At 42.2% G+C, this 16,684-nt stretch overlaps 1 protein-coding gene across 2 annotated transcripts in view; it reads right to left on the bottom strand.

The window, feature by feature from the left end:
- Positions 1-15,757, bottom strand: part of SEC24B (SEC24 homolog B, COPII coat complex component) — a 46,488-nt gene extending 30,731 nt beyond the window's left edge. Inside the window, exons 1-3 of one of the 2 annotated variants that reach the window (XM_032109121.1) lie at positions 15,459-15,757; positions 8,800-9,504; positions 634-819 (exon numbers count right to left, since the gene is read on the bottom strand). In XM_032109121.1, coding sequence (XP_031965012.1) covers positions 634-819; positions 8,800-9,504; positions 15,459-15,573 — 1,006 coding nt within the window. In that variant the 5' untranslated portion in view covers positions 15,574-15,757. The remainder of the gene's footprint in view (positions 1-633; positions 820-8,799; positions 9,505-15,458) is intronic. The other variant, XM_032109120.1, reaches the window with a different exon arrangement.
- Between the last annotated feature and the right edge of the window lie 927 nt (positions 15,758-16,684).

The following is a 16,684-nucleotide window of genomic DNA, read 5'->3' as shown; positions in this document are numbered from 1 at the left end:
CTATTAGATTTGGAATACTATATACAGAAACATGTAACAATCAAGAGGCAACTCAAAACATCAGTGTAAATTTTAATTTAGAAGAAGGCTCAGGAGCCAAATGATTCTTTGTTAAGATGCTGCCAACATCAGAACAGGAAGGAGCTTATACAAAAACTCCTGTTTTCCCACAATTCTTGCAGCAGCTTTCCACAGGCACTTACAGTTAAGAAAAGAATTATACCAGTTTGCACTTAATCCTCAAACCCACTGTTTCCGCACACAAACTAGCAAATTTCTAGTTTACACTTCATTTTTCAATACAGACTAATTATAACAGCTAAATTTTAGACCTTCTTCTACGAAATAAAAGTAGGGAGCAGCTTTTTAGAAGAATAAGGGAACTAAAAGAAGGTTTTTTTGAGCAAGAGACATGTAAGACTGCCAACAAGACAAACAAGCCAAAGACAACACCTGGACAAAGGAAATCAAACACAAGCTGACATAAAACACCACCATTAAGGGAGCCTGATGAGATGCCAGACATGTACTCCAGTCAAACACAGAACAGCAGCAATAAAACTTCCAGCATTCATGTGTGCATGTGGAATAGAGCAGAAGTCTGTACTGTAACTTCCCATTCCCTATTAGTACCTTCCTGAAGGGCCGGCTCTGGTGACTGTGTAACAGATGGTGAAGATGGTGGCTTTGAAGACAGGCTTGGAGCAGGCGACCTTACTGACGACATCACAGCAGAGGAAGCAGATGTTCCAGCTCCAGGCTTGGCAAATGGAACATTCTGGCTCACTGAGTGCCCGGGCTGTGAAGAGTCAATGCCACCTGAAAACAACAGCAGAAAGCAGGAACCCTTTCTATGTACTTGCACAGACAATTACACAACACAAGCAATCGCATTTGATTTCAGAGTATCTACAAAAAACAATACAGTACTTCAAAGAGAGATGCCTTCAAACGAGTATCTATGGAAAGGTTGGTTGCTTTAAAAAATTTAATACCTATAGTGCTAAAACTCCATTATAACGAACAAATTGCTCTGACAACTAAGAGCAAAAAAGTGAAAGCAAGACTAAGCTGAAGCTTATTTTTGCTACATCCCCTCAACTCTGTGCTTTTACAAGTTGCTCTTCCCACATAAGTGGAATGTAGTTCACCTGAAACAGGCCCCCCTCAGCATTCCTCCCACGAGAGGAAACCTTGTGCAGCAGACCAATATTATGCCTCCCTTGCAGTGCTGACACTTTGCAATTTGGGTACTCAATTATGAGACTCATATTCCAAGCAATCTGTTTCAATCAACCCTGAGTATTTCACAAAACTTCTGATGTGTTTTAGGCATCTGGACTAGATATAACCTGCTTTAAAAAAGGTCAGATTAATGCTTTGAGAGATTTGACACAGTCCAGTTCAAAGACAAGGACAACATAAGGGTTGCTCTTTGCTTATAAATTGAGAATACTTGTATTATGATTCTTTCTAAAAAAACCCTGACAGACCAAGCCGTTAAAAATAAGAAGGAAATTGTTTTACCAAAAATACTGAGTAAACACAGAAATTAAGCAAGAACAAAATTCACCATTTGTAGAGTACTTGTTTAAGTTACAGAATTTGCTAGAGGATGCAGAGGTAATATTAACTTTGCTTCTTCTGCACATATAGCTCTGTAGTTCATAGAGTCCCTTGACTTCTCCTTGAATAATGGGAGGTGATATCTCAAAGAACTTTATGGGCAAATTGAGGTTTCCTTTAGAGGGTGAAGAAGAAGAGGTGGCTTAAAATGATCCTTCTGTTTTTCTTATTTACAGTCAAATTAACCACACACATCTTTATTATCTTAAGGGAACTTTTATATATTTTGCAATTTTCAATTCTGATGTTGAGCATATATACAGCTTTTTCCCAAGGCTTATCAAAATCAAAATTATGTCCTTTTCCAACGAACATACAGAGCATTTTTATTGAGATGTACTTGCTATAACCTCTGCTTCTACCCACTGTCTTGCAGATTCCCCATGGAAGCTTCAGAACCTGTCAGCAGGAATGCTCTTATTACAGTAGCTTCCTCAAGTAAGATATGCAAGACAATAAGGGAAGTTCTTTGCCACATTCACATGCTTATCCAGGTTTTGTAGCAGAGAATTGTTGTAGGGTGATGGTATTTTCCACATTTCAAAGTCAATATAGCAATGCTGGCAGCATCAAGCACCAGTGTAGAGAGTGCTAAATGCTGTAATGTCAGTGTCACATGCTCAAAGCCAAAACCAATTTACACCTGGATTAGCTGAAGATGTAATACCTTCCTACCAAGTACTAATATCTATTCTCAAACAAAGGTTATCCAATTACCTTCAAAATTACATGAATCCTCTAAATGCATTGTAAAAAAAAAAAAAAGTTTTAAAACTCTGAGAAATAAAGTGTATTTTTTTCTTTGTATAAAAATTCAACCTGCAAAATTAAATGTTAAACTTTATTTGGTGACTCTGTAAAGGCTTTGAAAGCTGTAAGCAACCAAGACCAAAGGAAACACTGGAACAAAGTTAACATTTAAAAACACATTGTTGGTAACTATCACCACATGAAACAATCCATGGTTACAGAAATTATGCTATCACCTTTTTTTTTTCTCTGGCCAATGAGAAGATTGCATTCTGTCATATAAGTACTGATCATTTTAGGATTGCTTATTTTAGCTCAAGACAAAGCTGGACTGACACCAGTTTAGAGTACAAGTTTCCCATCAACTTAACCAGGACAAACACAATCAGGCCATATAATAGTCCCATCAACTGATGTCATGAGAAGTCAAGAGTTGTCTCAGGCAGTGATAAATATAAACCTCATTCTCAATGACACAGTATTTTCTGGTTTTCACATTCAACTCCTCTCACCTTCAATGTGTACTGAAGTTTTCAAAACTTCATGCGTCTTAACCATGAACACCTCTTGCACTAAAAATGATCAAGTATAAAGATCTACAGCTAAAAGGCATGTTACAGGAAGAATCAGAACTGAGCAGATTAGTAGTGTAATTCATCATTTTTCCCTATACATCATCACAAAGTTATAATTTAATTTCTAACTTGAGACCTAGAGGTCATAGTTAAAAAGTATCACCACACCATCCCCTCAAAATTTTAGAAGAGATGCAAGAATTATCCTTCTTGAGTTGCTCCAGCTGTGATCTTGATTTCCTGCCCTCACAACCTTTGCAATCCCTCACACACCCACACCCAACATAACATACAATTTCTAAGGAGAGAGGTACCACCTCCCTGCAGCTTGTTTTTTCAACAGCATCCTTTGCTCCTGACTTTCAGTACTGGCTGCAGTCCTTCCCCTTTTTTCAACCACACCTATATTAGCAGGCTTACAGGATTATAGCCTACATTCCCACGGAACTGGGGCAGCAAGGACTTTACATCCTGATCTGACATAAGGGGAACTATGTCCGTGAGATAATGAAATTAGAGTGTCTCCTGTTCAAGCAGACTGTCCATACATACCAGGATGCAAAGAAACCCCTGCCATATATCCACAGAAGGAGTTCTCCAGCCCCCTCTCCTCAGGGAGGAGTCCAGTAAAATTCAGGCATCCTGGCTGACATCCATGCTAACTTGGAGAGCACCAAGAATAATGAGAGTGCTCCGACTGCAGCTGAAATAAGCTGGAAAAACATTAAAGAAAACTACTGACCTAGAAAGACAATGAGCCTAAATAATACAGAGTATGTCATTTAAATAGCATAACACTCCTGGACAGATTTTTACCAACACTGTTCTGCTGAAATGCAGAATTTAAAGCTAGAAGAGGGTGATATTGCAGGGTTAAACTAGTGTAAACTTCCAAGAAGAATCTCAAATTGCAAAGCAAATTATTCTCAGTGGCTAATATTCATCAAGAGCAGTCAACTACCAGCAAAAAAACCCCCTCTTAAAATAAATTTGTTTTTTTCTAGTGAAATCTCAGCAAGCTCGCCGAAAATACTTCAGCTGTTTCAGAGAAGGGCTGCTAAAGTTTCAGGAAGACTTTGTTGCAGTTCTATGTCCTTAGGACACAGCATACAGAAGTTCAGGGGGTTGACCTTAGTAAATTTAACATGCTGGAAGCTTTGCAGGGCTATACATAAAATTGGATTTTTAAAGAAACCAATTTAAATCCAGTGGTGACAACTTTTTTGATTCAAGTAAAAAACAATTAAAATCAAACAACTTCTGAAAAATCTTGCCAGCCTAAGTTACCAGCCTAAGTAAGTCCTATTTGAACACACAGACTTCATTAACACATCATTCCTCTACATAAAGCTTTCATTTTCATCACAGAGAGCTTTCAGGGCTGACTGTACAAAAGTGCTTTTGAAAAATACATCAAAACTGTAGCATCCTCACTGACAGTCTTTCTGCAATTTGCTTATTTATAATTGAAAGACTGTAAGGGTCATCTTTCACAGCACAGGGGCAAGGACAGCAAACTGTCTTACTGGCACCGTTACTAACAGGAGGATACTGTATCCAAGTTTCTTTACACAAACAGTCACAGAAAGCACTTACGAATTTCAGCGTATCTTAATTTTTTTTTAAAGTAGTTTAGCTAAAAACTATGCACAGAACAGATGACAACTGTTTCCCATCGTTGTTTCTTCCTGGGGAAAGCAGGGAGTATGAAATAATCAGAAAATTTCCTCCCCACAGATATTTCATTATTTCCCTGTGCTCCTTATGTATTGTATCCAGACACTTTCCAAGGATGTACAAGAACTGGCAAATAATTTTCAAAATTCAACTCCTTTTCTTAAAGGCTGAAAACAAATAGAATACTATGTATAAAATGACCGCCTTTGAGAACAGTAAGACTACATTGGGAAATTTAGAAAGCATCTCAGCATCTCAAAAGCAAACAAATTATGCCAGGATCAAACAATTACTGTAATTACTTTACAATTTTATTATTATGCATTTATTTGTAATTATTTATGTATTTTACTATCCAGGTGTTGTAGCAATTGGATTTTTAATATATTTTAGTCAAAGATGTTCTAGATGAAAAGAAATCAGATATCATTGGAGGCAGTTTGTTTAGCCCCAGGCATCAAAAATGGTTTAAAGTGTTCAAGAGTTAGTAATAAAATCATACAGCTCTTCCTTCAGCCTTGCTATCAGTTGCTATCTTTATCTGCTTTTCTTAGTCAGCAAATACAGAATCATTTATGTGCTGAGGCTGAACCAGAATTCAGAGGAAAAAGAAATTGTTTTCCAGATAATTCACTTCCAGAAACCTGTCCACTGTGCAATGAAGCACAGGGCATGCTTCTATCAGCAGCTTCACAAGCCCATAAAGAGTTTTAATGTGGTTTAACTACTGATGCCTACAGTCTGGCAAACCAACCAAGGACTGCAGTATTACCCAAGTGTAACAGAAACAGTGGATCAGTGTTTGTTTTCATAACTGCAAAGTGAGCATCCATGCCACAGCCAAGTCTATCATTAGTTCTTCAAAATTCAAGTGTAATATTACTACTTCTTCTTGAGGCCATGTACTAATTCAATCATAGCCTTAAGAGCAGCATTGAACAGTTCAAAAATAAAACTACTGCTCATATTGCTCTTCACCATCTGGTCAGCTCCACTGTTCCACCCTTAAAACAGCTGCTCATTACAAAAAAAATTGCTATGAACAAATCATCTCAAGACACCTCCACAGGAAATAAAATCAACAAGCATTGAAATTAAAATAAAACACTACCAGTGTCAACAAACAATAAGTTGTTTTCGGACGCCTACTGCATATTGTGCTATTCTGGAAAGATACCTGCACTCCTTCAAGTCCAGCTGCAGATTCTGCACTCCACAGAGTCAACTTCTTTGGCCAGTCCTTGAAAGAATTCATTTTTATGCTCAAAGACGAAATGACAGTAACTTCAGGAGCTTTTCAAGGAGCTCCCTATTTTTCTTTTTTAAACGGTATTTTGTTTCATGGTTTTGAAATACTGGAGAAAATTACACAGAGCACTCCTCAGCATAGAATTCAAATCTACTAATATTAAAAGTATAAAACTGAACTGAGCATGACACACTACATCCTAGCCTTGGGCACATGGGAAACAATATTGAAACTAAATTCAAACTGTGGATTGGATGAGCTTCATTTAAGCTTAATTGCTTTTCCCAAAGCTTTACCAAGGCCATATTCTTTCTTAAGTCCTTGGTCTGAGAAAACCTCAGTTACAAGGACTCCTAAAACGGTTTCAATGTTACACCATAATCCAAAATATTTAGCATTAAAAAGGAAACCGACAGCTATCTAATATCTGTCTTCAGTAGAGAAAGCAAGCCATAGTCTGGCACTGCTTACAAGTCAAAACTCCGTGAAGTCTGAAAATTCCCAGTTTAGAAAGAAAATCAGAATCTTCCTGCACAGACCATTGCTCTCTCATCTGCAGAGCAGGATGTTTCAATGTGAAAGAACTCCCACATCTCTAATCTCTTCCATGCTTCCGTAGTACTAAGTACTATCCCATGAACTGGGACTCAGTTTTCCTACAAAACAGAAGCTGAAAGTACCAGTGAGGACTGAAAATACTTGCCCTCAACTGGCACCTTCACAACTTTATAGCTACATCCATACTAAAACTATCAAGTTGTTGCCTACAAAAATCAGCTACAACTTCCTAACTCTTTCAAATGCTTATCAAAACTATTGATTAAAAAGCCTCCAGCTGACTCCAAACCCATGTAGGGCTCCCCTTTTTCCCTGAAATTTGTGAGAAAATGCATGTGTGTTTATTAAGATACAATTATTACTATTACTAGAGAGATGATTCTGCCTGAATTAAGGTGCAAATGAGACCATATGCCAAACTCAGTGGTATGAATTTTATTTAACAGTAAATGTGAAGTAATGAGAGAATAATTAAAAAGAGAGGAGAGGGGAGGGGAGAGAAAGAGAGTGATGACAGATTAAGACCCATCAAGAGAGTGGCAAGGGGTAGACAAGAAAAATACCTCAAATCCTGCAGGCACTCCCAGGCTGAGAATAAAACATGCTCTCATTTCACTGGGAACTGCCCAATTGTGCAGGATACAAGAATTAAAAGGCACAATTACCTATGTGAAATGTTATCAAAGGAAGCAAAAAAGCAAGATTGGACAGTGTTTCAGGAACCACATAGAAGAGATAACAGCAATGGGTTATACAAACCGGACTTAATTTTTGTGAAGGAAATCCAAACATTCGTGGTGGATGTGACTGTGTGATATGAGTGTACTGACACATCTTTAGAAGCAGCGGCCATAGAAAAAGTGAAGAAATACCAACATCATCACAAACACATCCAGGAACTCGCAAATGTGGTAGACATCGTATTTGTGAGCTTTCCCTGTGGAGCATGGGGGAAATGGTACCATAGAAACCACGAACTTCTGAGGGCCCTGGGTCTCTCCAAGTCAATGAAGGAGAAGACAGCCTGGCCTCCAGAGCGCTCTGCACTTCTGTAGGTGTTGTACATGTGTCTGGGAGTAAAGCATGTGCTGTTACATCACCTTAACTCACCAATGAGGTTTCAGCAAATGGCATGGGCACTGGGCAGCCACAAGCCAGCTGATAACAGGCATGGACAGCACGTGGGGATGAGAATGGACTCATATCATGAGGTGCCTCATACCATCCAAATGGGACAAAATTCTACTGATTTTCACTGAAGTGGACAGGCCACCTATACTTAACTTGGAAAAGGAATATACATAAATTATATGTGTTTGATAAATAGAAAGGTATCACCACCTGGGGATCCAGTGTCCTGTTAGTCCTCTTCTTCTGGTCTTCTTGGTGGTGGGAGCCCAACACAACAGAGTTCAATGGGTTAATCATGTTCAGGTGTACAAGGGAAGTCCAAGCACTTCCCTTTGCATGCAGGCGGGAGAGTTTTACACTGTCTTTTGCAACACTGTGGATCATGCCCAGTCCTTTGGTGGAAGGCCTCAGAAATTGAGTCTGGGGGCACTTCGGGGGTCTTTGATGGTTTATGATCCCTTCTAAGACATGACGCTGCCTCTCACGTCAGTGCAGTTGAGCCAGTTATGCCCCATCAGAAGGGATGAACACCCTCTGGCCTAAGCGTGACAGTTGTGTAAAGAAGGACAACTGGCATGACATAAAATATCACCCTGCCTCCACAGGGTCTGCTTCTTACCTAGCTCAAAACCCAGCTTCTAGCCACTGGTGGTGGGTGTTCACCCTCCCTGTCTTGTGTGGATCAAAGGCTTCCCCATCACACACCACACTCCCAAAAACACTCCTCCCCCTGGAGAAAGTGTGCACACCTGGCCTCAGCAAAGCTCCCTGTGGCCTCCACAAATGGCTGATTGTTTTGAGTCATTACAACTAACATTTCAGTCTCTCACAGCGTTCACTAATGCAAAATTTAAAGAAATTACTTAAACCATGAAAAATTCTCTAGCCAGAAAAAAGTATCTTTGTGATTAACAGATATACTTCAGAAATTACCCATTGCTGCAGAACTGCATGAAAAAATTCCCTTCCAAGGCTATGCACATGAAAAACACACCAGTAAACTAAAACCATCCCCTAAATAGTGAATTTTTTCTGTATCTCTCAATAGAAACAAGTAGCTGCTATTGTGAGGACTGTGGTAACCACATTAGAAAAGCTACAAGAATGAGTGACAGAATTCAAAATTACATTACAGAATTCCACAGTGAACAAGCCCCAGCCAACAAGAGCACATGATTACTTATGCTTCCCAGACAAATCTGGAAGTTCACGATCTTTCAAGTAATACCATACCTGTATTTATTTGGTTGTTTACTTTAGCAACTGATCCAGTGAGATTCCTGCTGAGGTTGTCTTGCACAGACTGAGCAGAGGAAACAGTTGATAATGTTGTATTATATCCCACGGGAACGTGCTGTTGAACAGAATGAGGTACTGATGTACTCTGGCTAGAAAACGCATTTGTGTCTTTGAACTGTCCAACAGTAGGTAGACTCTGCGAGGTAAATGTCTGCCCATACGCACCGCCAGCAGCCACGGGAGGATAGGAAACATTAGGATACATGGCACCAGAAACCACAGGCATGGCATAGTGATCAGAATTGAGGGGGAATCCCTGAGGTGCAACTGAAGAGCTGACAGAAGTGCTGTAGTGATTATCAAATGCTGAATGTGACTGCTGAGCACTCATATGCAAGTAGGATGCAGATGATATTGCTCCTTGAACAGGTCTGTCACTGGACCCCCCTGAATGGGGAGGAGTGTTGTTGTACAAATGCTGTGATTCCTGTGCATTCAACACATTGCTACCCACAGATGTCATAACGTTTTGTGCTGGTGCTGAATAGTAACCAGGGTAGTAACTGGCTCTGTACTGATTATCCAGATGTGAAGCAGCAGCTTTATTGGGCACTTGGGAATAGTGTCCTGAAGGCGCACTGTAGTTTGGAAGATGTGAGCCATAGCCAGAGGGGAACTGCATCTGACTCTGCATAGGACCTGAAATGAAGAGAAAACATCACATGTATTAAATGAGCATCTGCTAGTAGTGCCAAAGGGACTCTGCACTTGAATTAACAAACAATTACTTTCTTCTTCTTTTCTGTCACTATTTTTGAGTTCAATCCCCATCAGCAGAGAGAGGATAAACCAAGTATAACACATGCAAATACAGTATTTGAAGAAAAGAAATTAGTAAACACACACAGAAGTAGCAGAAAAATGGATTCCATGCCAAGACTGTTGGCCTCTTGTTTGTATTTTGAATATTTTTAACAGTTTCTAAGAGGTTAATACTTAAAAAAAAATAGTGAGCAACAATAAACACCAAACTGGTGTTTCTAAGTGTTTGAACACAAGGGTTTGCCTTACAGAAACTGCCTGAATATGGAAACTGAAAAGCTGCAGTCAAATCAGTATGTCACTACATAACAACATAGGTATTTCTTCTTTACAAGTCTTCAATACAGTGACCAAGATAAAGAGTTGCAGGGCAGTTATATTTGTCTTCTATGTCCTTATGTATTATGCTTTCAGGAAAACTGATGTTTTTATGGAACTACAGAGTATTTGATAAGGCATGTCATTTTAATTTACTGCCTGATACTTACATCACGTGTAAGAGATGTTGATATCAGAGAAACTGACCTCTGGTATCACTGCAACTGACTATGCAACATTAGAGGTTAATTACACACTGGTCCAGCAAGGGTCAAACAAGTGCTTGCTTGCTAGAGACCAAATGTTAACTATGTCCAAACTGATTTTCTCAGGACCAACTATTCAATGGAAAATCTCAAAGTTCTTCCTCACATTCTGTTCCTTAACCCTGTTTTTATTTTTAGTGAACCACAGATGCTGTGTCTGGATAACTTACTTTCTTAAAATTGCCACACCCTATTGCTTACACCACGCAGAATGACTGTGGTGTTATTTCTCACTCCTTGGTCAATAAAAACACAAACACAGCACTGGCCCACTCACAAATTAAACGGCAGCTGAGGTAATAATGAATAGTTGATTCCCCTGCTTATATCTACAATGATTACAAAACTTAAGCATTCATTCCCTTGTCTTGAAATTCTGAAAAACGACTGTTTTCAAAGTAACCTCTAGGTGTCCTATGATTAACTTGCAAGGCAATTTTAATAATGAATTTGTTAACAGACCCCTATAAATAAGGAAGATACTGCCCAAAATTGCTTTCTGGTAAAATTAAAAATGCCCTTTCATAACTGACAGGAAGTTGAGCAGACAAGAAAGGAGCTAAAAAAAATGCAGAGCAGTAACTTGGATGGCTGGGTAAAAGACAGAGAGGCACTTTGGAGAAAAGCATAAAGAGCTTTAAAAAAAAATTATCTCAAGTTTTGAGGAGAGCATGTAACTACGCTTCTGATTCACCTTTTCCTTGAAAAAGTGGGAACTACTTTATAGAGCTGCATAGTTTTTTCTCCTTTAAAGGAAAATGACTTTGAGTTAGCAAGTCATTACCAGACACATGAACTTTGCCAGACTTTTGACCTGCTTTTTAAAGTCTGAAAAAGCAAACCCAAAAATACACCAATAACTTACACGTGTCAAGGCTTATGGCTTTAAGCAGCTATGTCACTTAAGGTGTCAAGAAAAGATATTTTATTTGAAAAGTCTGTGCATCTGTTCTACTGATATATGCAGATTCAACTAACTGAGCAGGTATAATTTAGAAACTGGTCTAGGAGCACCTGACTTCTAAATAAAAGGTTGCATATCAAATCATCTACTGTGAAGTCTTCCAGTACCTAGCTCTTTTTTAAAAGCACACACCATAAACAGAGATTAAATTACCAATACAAGATTTCAGTCTCTACATAATAAAATGCAGAGTCCTTTTTATTCACATTTTAAGTAGAAACATCTATAAATACACACATGAAAATTTCACTGAGACAGACAATATTTGAAAAATTACATTTTTGATTTCAAACTGCAGGTCCTTTGAAAGCAAGTTTTACAATTAAAGATGAGAGATTAATCTCATTATTTGAAGTGAGTTTTTTGTCCATTTGATTATAAAGAATGTGAGTAGAAAGTAATTTTTGCACTGCAACTAGTAGCCGAAGCTACTAATGGTGGCTAGACAACTGGACAGTTTACAACACTGGAAATCAGAATACATCTTCAGTATCATTTCAAAATCTCATTAATCGCACACCAGCTGCACACAGCAGGTGTATTTCTAACACATCATCTCTATAATGAAAGCAGTGAACCTCTCCTACGAACAAACTAATATTTTATATAATGTTACAATGTGTAATTACACAGACATTAACAGGTAAACTGTGGATTTTCATTGTAATTCTTATTGTATTGCCCATGTTCTCATGTTTTTTAAGCTGCTTTAAAAAGGGTGTTCGGGAGGCGTTCTTGGTAAAAAAAGAAGGGGAAGTTGTGGAGGGCTGTGACCCCTGGCACAAGAGCCCTCTGCACTCCCTTGGAGGAGAGAGGCCTGAGGGCAAAAAGACTCTCCCAGAGATAAGCAACCTTTCTCTGGGTCATGGTGACAAAGTGAAGCACCCCCAGCATGCCTTGTTTCTATATGGTAATAGTCTGTACCCAGTTGGCTCATTGGTTTCTACCCCACCCCCTGCCTTTCCCATAAAAAGCCCCTGTTTCTGCCCCAGACTAGGGAGCCTTTGTCCCTGGCCGTCCCTTCACAGGGGCTGCTGGACAACAAAAGCTGCCTCTGTGGAACTGCCAAACGAGGCTCTGTCTCTCTGTCCCCGAGTTCGCCTTGGGTGATTTCACAAAGAGCTGATATCACTTGTAGCAGAGAAGTCGCTGCACTTGCTGAAATCCCCTGCTGCCCAGGGAGGCCTGCCATCCCCCCGGAAGAGCTGTTCTTTGCAGGACGCTCTCTCTACGAAGGTCGCAGCACACCGGTGCTGACCAGCATCGGACCCCCTTGTGATAGTAAACCTCAAAAATCTTAATGCTTTTTAAGGGGGGGGGGGGAGAGCCACCATGCAAAAAACTCCAAACTCCCACACAAAAAAGCAGCAGTGCTATGACTATACCACAAAGTGAATTAGTAAAGTTTTGCTTGCTAATGCCATGTTTGGTTTTTACGTCCATGCATTCCCTCAGCAGCATAATTCAGCCATCTGCCACATACCCTACCTACACGGAGTCTACAGATGCTACAATACCAAACTTCCTTTCTATCCAAAACCACTTGTGAGCTTTCCAAAACTTGCAATATCCCTTTACCCACCCCCAGAGAAGACTCCCACAGCTTCCAAACATGTCCTTCACTCCGTGGGCAGAGGGCAGCACCACTGTCCCTTGTTTACTGCTGGCAAACAAACCAGCAGATCAAGCTGCTGCCGAGCTCTCACTACAGCTCAGTCACAGAATTGATGTCTCCTCCTTCATTCACACAGCTTCCCGTTTTCACAAAATATTCAGAGGTTTCCCATCTTTCACATCTCTATTCTCTTTGTTAAATTGACTGAAACTATCCAAAGTCTGAGGAGGGATGAAAAACAAGGCTAAATAACATAATAATGGAAATTTTGCTTCCAAAATGCCAGTAGAGATACCAATGGCAGCCTTACAAACCAGCTGTAGACAGCACCAGACAAAACTCTTCTAAAGAGCCATGGGGATTCAATACAATTATCCTCTCAGTGCTGCATTTCAATACATTAAATTGTTAGCGCTGAAGTCCTCCATCACTACTGAAGAAATACACTATCTTTCAGTACTGGTTTAACAAGAACCATTTTGTTATGCTGAAATTAGGAAATAGGTCATTTTCCACTTAGATACAAAGCCACTTGTAAGACAACAAAAAAAAACTTCTCGAAAATAATACCATATACACAAGAAGTTACTTTTAAAAACCCAACAAAACAATCACCCCTAAATTTAACAAAAACTAAAGTCTCCAAGGATCTCAAACGGACTTGGTCATTGAACCAAGCAAAACTTACTAATAACAAACCTAAACATCCTTTTTAATACCATCATATGTACAACAGGCTGCTTGCCTTCTGCAAAAAACACTCTTTTTCATGAGATGGCAGCAACTACAAAGTTTTAACTGAAAAATTCACATTTAATCAAATTAAAACACAGAGCACTCTAAACACTTGAAAGGATACACTGGTATTTTCCTTCAGCCAATATAGAAATAGCTCAATTCACTTTAGAATCTTACATTTAAATTCCATTACAGTGATATAAAATTAAATTTCAAAAGCAATGACAGTCCTCTTTGTGAGGTTTAGTTTCTATGAGATAGAATAGAAATTTCCACTAGTCATTTTATGTTACTATTCCCCTCTACTTCCCCTCCTACTTCAATTTAAAAAAAAAGCCCCAAATCCTGTGTTGTAACTGCAGGAGATTAGCACTACAAGACAACAGATAGACCAACAGAAACATTTTATAATGCTACTGCTAAATGTCACAAAATAAAAAATTCAGAGACTAAAATTATTGACTAATGTCATCAAAAGCATCTAAAGGAACACAGAAACCAATTCAAGTCTGTTATTGAACGGTGTATAAATTTCTCAGAATTAAAGTGTTTTTCAGAAAATAAATGGCCTATGCCCTGTTTTACACAAGCTGTTTCTAACAATATTAGCAGCAACAAGGAGTTAATTAATTAAAACAACAAAAACGATGGCTCTTTAAAATTAGTATTTCATTCAGCTAAGAACATGAAGAGAAGATGTGATGACAGTTTCTATTTGTTTCTGGAAACACTTCCAGGTTATTCATGCTGTAGCAGTTGTATCTCGATAACGGCATGTTTTTTGATTAAAAGCCATATCGATTGGCATTTTCTGCACAATTTTTACAAACACCAGCATTACAATACCAGTTTGGACACAACTGAGGTATCACTATCTCCTTAAAACCTACCGTTTAATTATATTCATTTTCTTCGGTGACTGCCTCAACACCTACTTTATAAGCATTTAAGTGCTTAGCACTTAATTTCCCTTTTGGACACGAGAAAAATTCACAATTCTCAAGTAAAATATTTTGTAGGTCCTTACCCTGCATACTGATCTGTTCAGAAAACACACCTGTGCAGGAAATAGTCTGCTACAAAAGATTTAACAGTATAAGCTAGAACTCTATGCAAGAGGCCACATTTATTTACCACACCAATATTACATAGAGGAGATGATTATGTAGGGATTTTGAAGAGTTAATGTGGTGTGTCAATAAAGAACCGATTTTATAGTGCAGCAATTTAAAAATGCGGAAGTGTACACTCACTACTTTCATTCATAGTACAGTCAGTCTCACTACCTCTCCACCTGAAATGGGAGTCAATATTTTGTGACTTTAAACTATTCTGCCTTTGTTTTTCAGTGACCCACATTTCTCTGGTCCAATGTTGCCTGTTCAACTCAGATCGCAAGATCCAGTTGTGTGAACGCTCACCCCACCTAATACTTTTAAGTTCATATACTGCTACAAAGTGAGTACTCTCGCCCCCAATACGCGATTTTCTGGCCATTCTCACGCACGACAGCCAGCGTCGAGGCCTGGAGGTGCCTCGGCCTCCAGAGCCTTCGTGAAACGCCACAAAGCAGGCGCCACAGCACCGGGCAGATCCAAATCCGCGAGGAGAGAAAGGTGCGGATATCCCCTCCCTCGCCCCTTCAGCGAAGAGGGAAGAGGCTGCGCCTTCTCAAGTTCTTTCCGCACGCAGCCGCGGGGGGCCCAAACCTTCCCCGAGCAGCTCCGGCGGGTCCTGCTGCCTCTGAGCCAAAGGGCTTCGCTACGTGCCGGATCCGCCGGGCCCACGCCCGCCCCCCCGGGAGGAAGGAAGAGCGCGCAGGCCCCCAGCACCCACAGGGACCTCACCGCCGCAGGAGCGGCGCAGCTCGTCCTGGGGACCCCGCGGGCGGCCCTTCCCCGCCCGCCCGGGCCCCGCGTAGGCCCCTCACCGTTCTGGCAGCGCGGCGCGCCGCTCGCAGGGGCCGCGGCCTCCAGGGAGCTGCCAGGCCCGCCCGGGGAAAACGCGGCGGCGGGCCGCGGCGGTAGCCCCGCGGGCGCGGACATGACTCCTCGCAGCGCTTCTTCACTGCGTCCCACTCCTGCCTGCCCCTCTTCCTCCTCTTCCTCCTCCTCCTCCTCCTCCTCCTCCTCTCCTTCTCCTCCGCCGCTCGATCCACAGCCGGGCGCCGAGCGAGGGTCGGGAGCCGCGGGAGGGCCCGAGCAGCCGCGCGCGCCGTCGCGGCCCTGAGCGCCGCCGCCCACAGCGCCCCCTGGCGGCGGTTCCGCCGTGAGGCCGCGCCCCGCCCGGCACTGCCCGGCCGCGGGCCCGGCAGGATGGGCTGAGCAGGGAGGATGGGCTGAGCAGGGAGGATGGGCTGAGCAGGGAGGATGGGCTGAGCAGGCAGTATGGGCTGAGCAGGGAGGATGGGCTGAGCAGGGAGGATGGGCTGAGCAGGCAGGATGGGCTGAGCAGGCAGGATGGGCTGAGCAGGGAGGATGGGCTGAGCAGGCAGGATGGGCTGAGCAGCGAGGATGGGCTGAGCAGGGAGGACGGGCTGAGCAGGCAGGATGGGCTGAGCAGGCAGGACGGGCTGAGCAGGCAGGACGGGCTGAGCAGGCAGGATGGGCTGAGCAGGCAGGACGGGCTGAGCAGGCAGGACGGGCTGAGCAGGGAGGACGGGCTGAGCAGGCAGGACGTGCTGAGCAGGCAGGACGGGCTGAGCAGGCAGGACGGGCTGAGCAGGGAGGATGGGCTGAGCAGGGAGGATGGGCTGAGCAGGCAGGATGGGCTGAGCAGGGAGGATGGGCTGAGCAGGCAGGATGGGCTGAGCAGGGAGGATGGGCTGAGCAGGCAGGATGGGCTGAGCAGCGAGGATGGGCTGAGCAGGGAGGACGGGCTGAGCAGGCAGGATGGGCTGAGCAGGCAGGACGGGCTGAGCAGGCAGGACGGGCTGAGCAGGCAGGACGGGCTGAGCAGGCAGGACGGGCTGAGCAGGGAGGACGGGCTGAGCAGGCAGGACGTGCTGAGCAGGCAGGACGGGCTGAGCAGGCAGGACGGGCTGAGCAGGGAGGATGGGCTGAGCAGGCAGGATGGGCTGAGCAGCGAGGATGGGCTGAGCAGGGAGGATGGGCTGAGCAGCGAGGATGGGCTGAGCAGGCAGGACGGGCTGAGCAG

The sequence above is a fragment of the Corvus moneduloides genome, chromosome 5 (assembly GCF_009650955.1).
Source record: "Corvus moneduloides isolate bCorMon1 chromosome 5, bCorMon1.pri, whole genome shotgun sequence".
NCBI lineage: Eukaryota > Metazoa > Chordata > Aves > Passeriformes > Corvidae > Corvus > Corvus moneduloides.
Note: the sequence above shows the minus strand (reverse complement) of the source record. Positions and strands in the feature narration are given on the sequence as shown.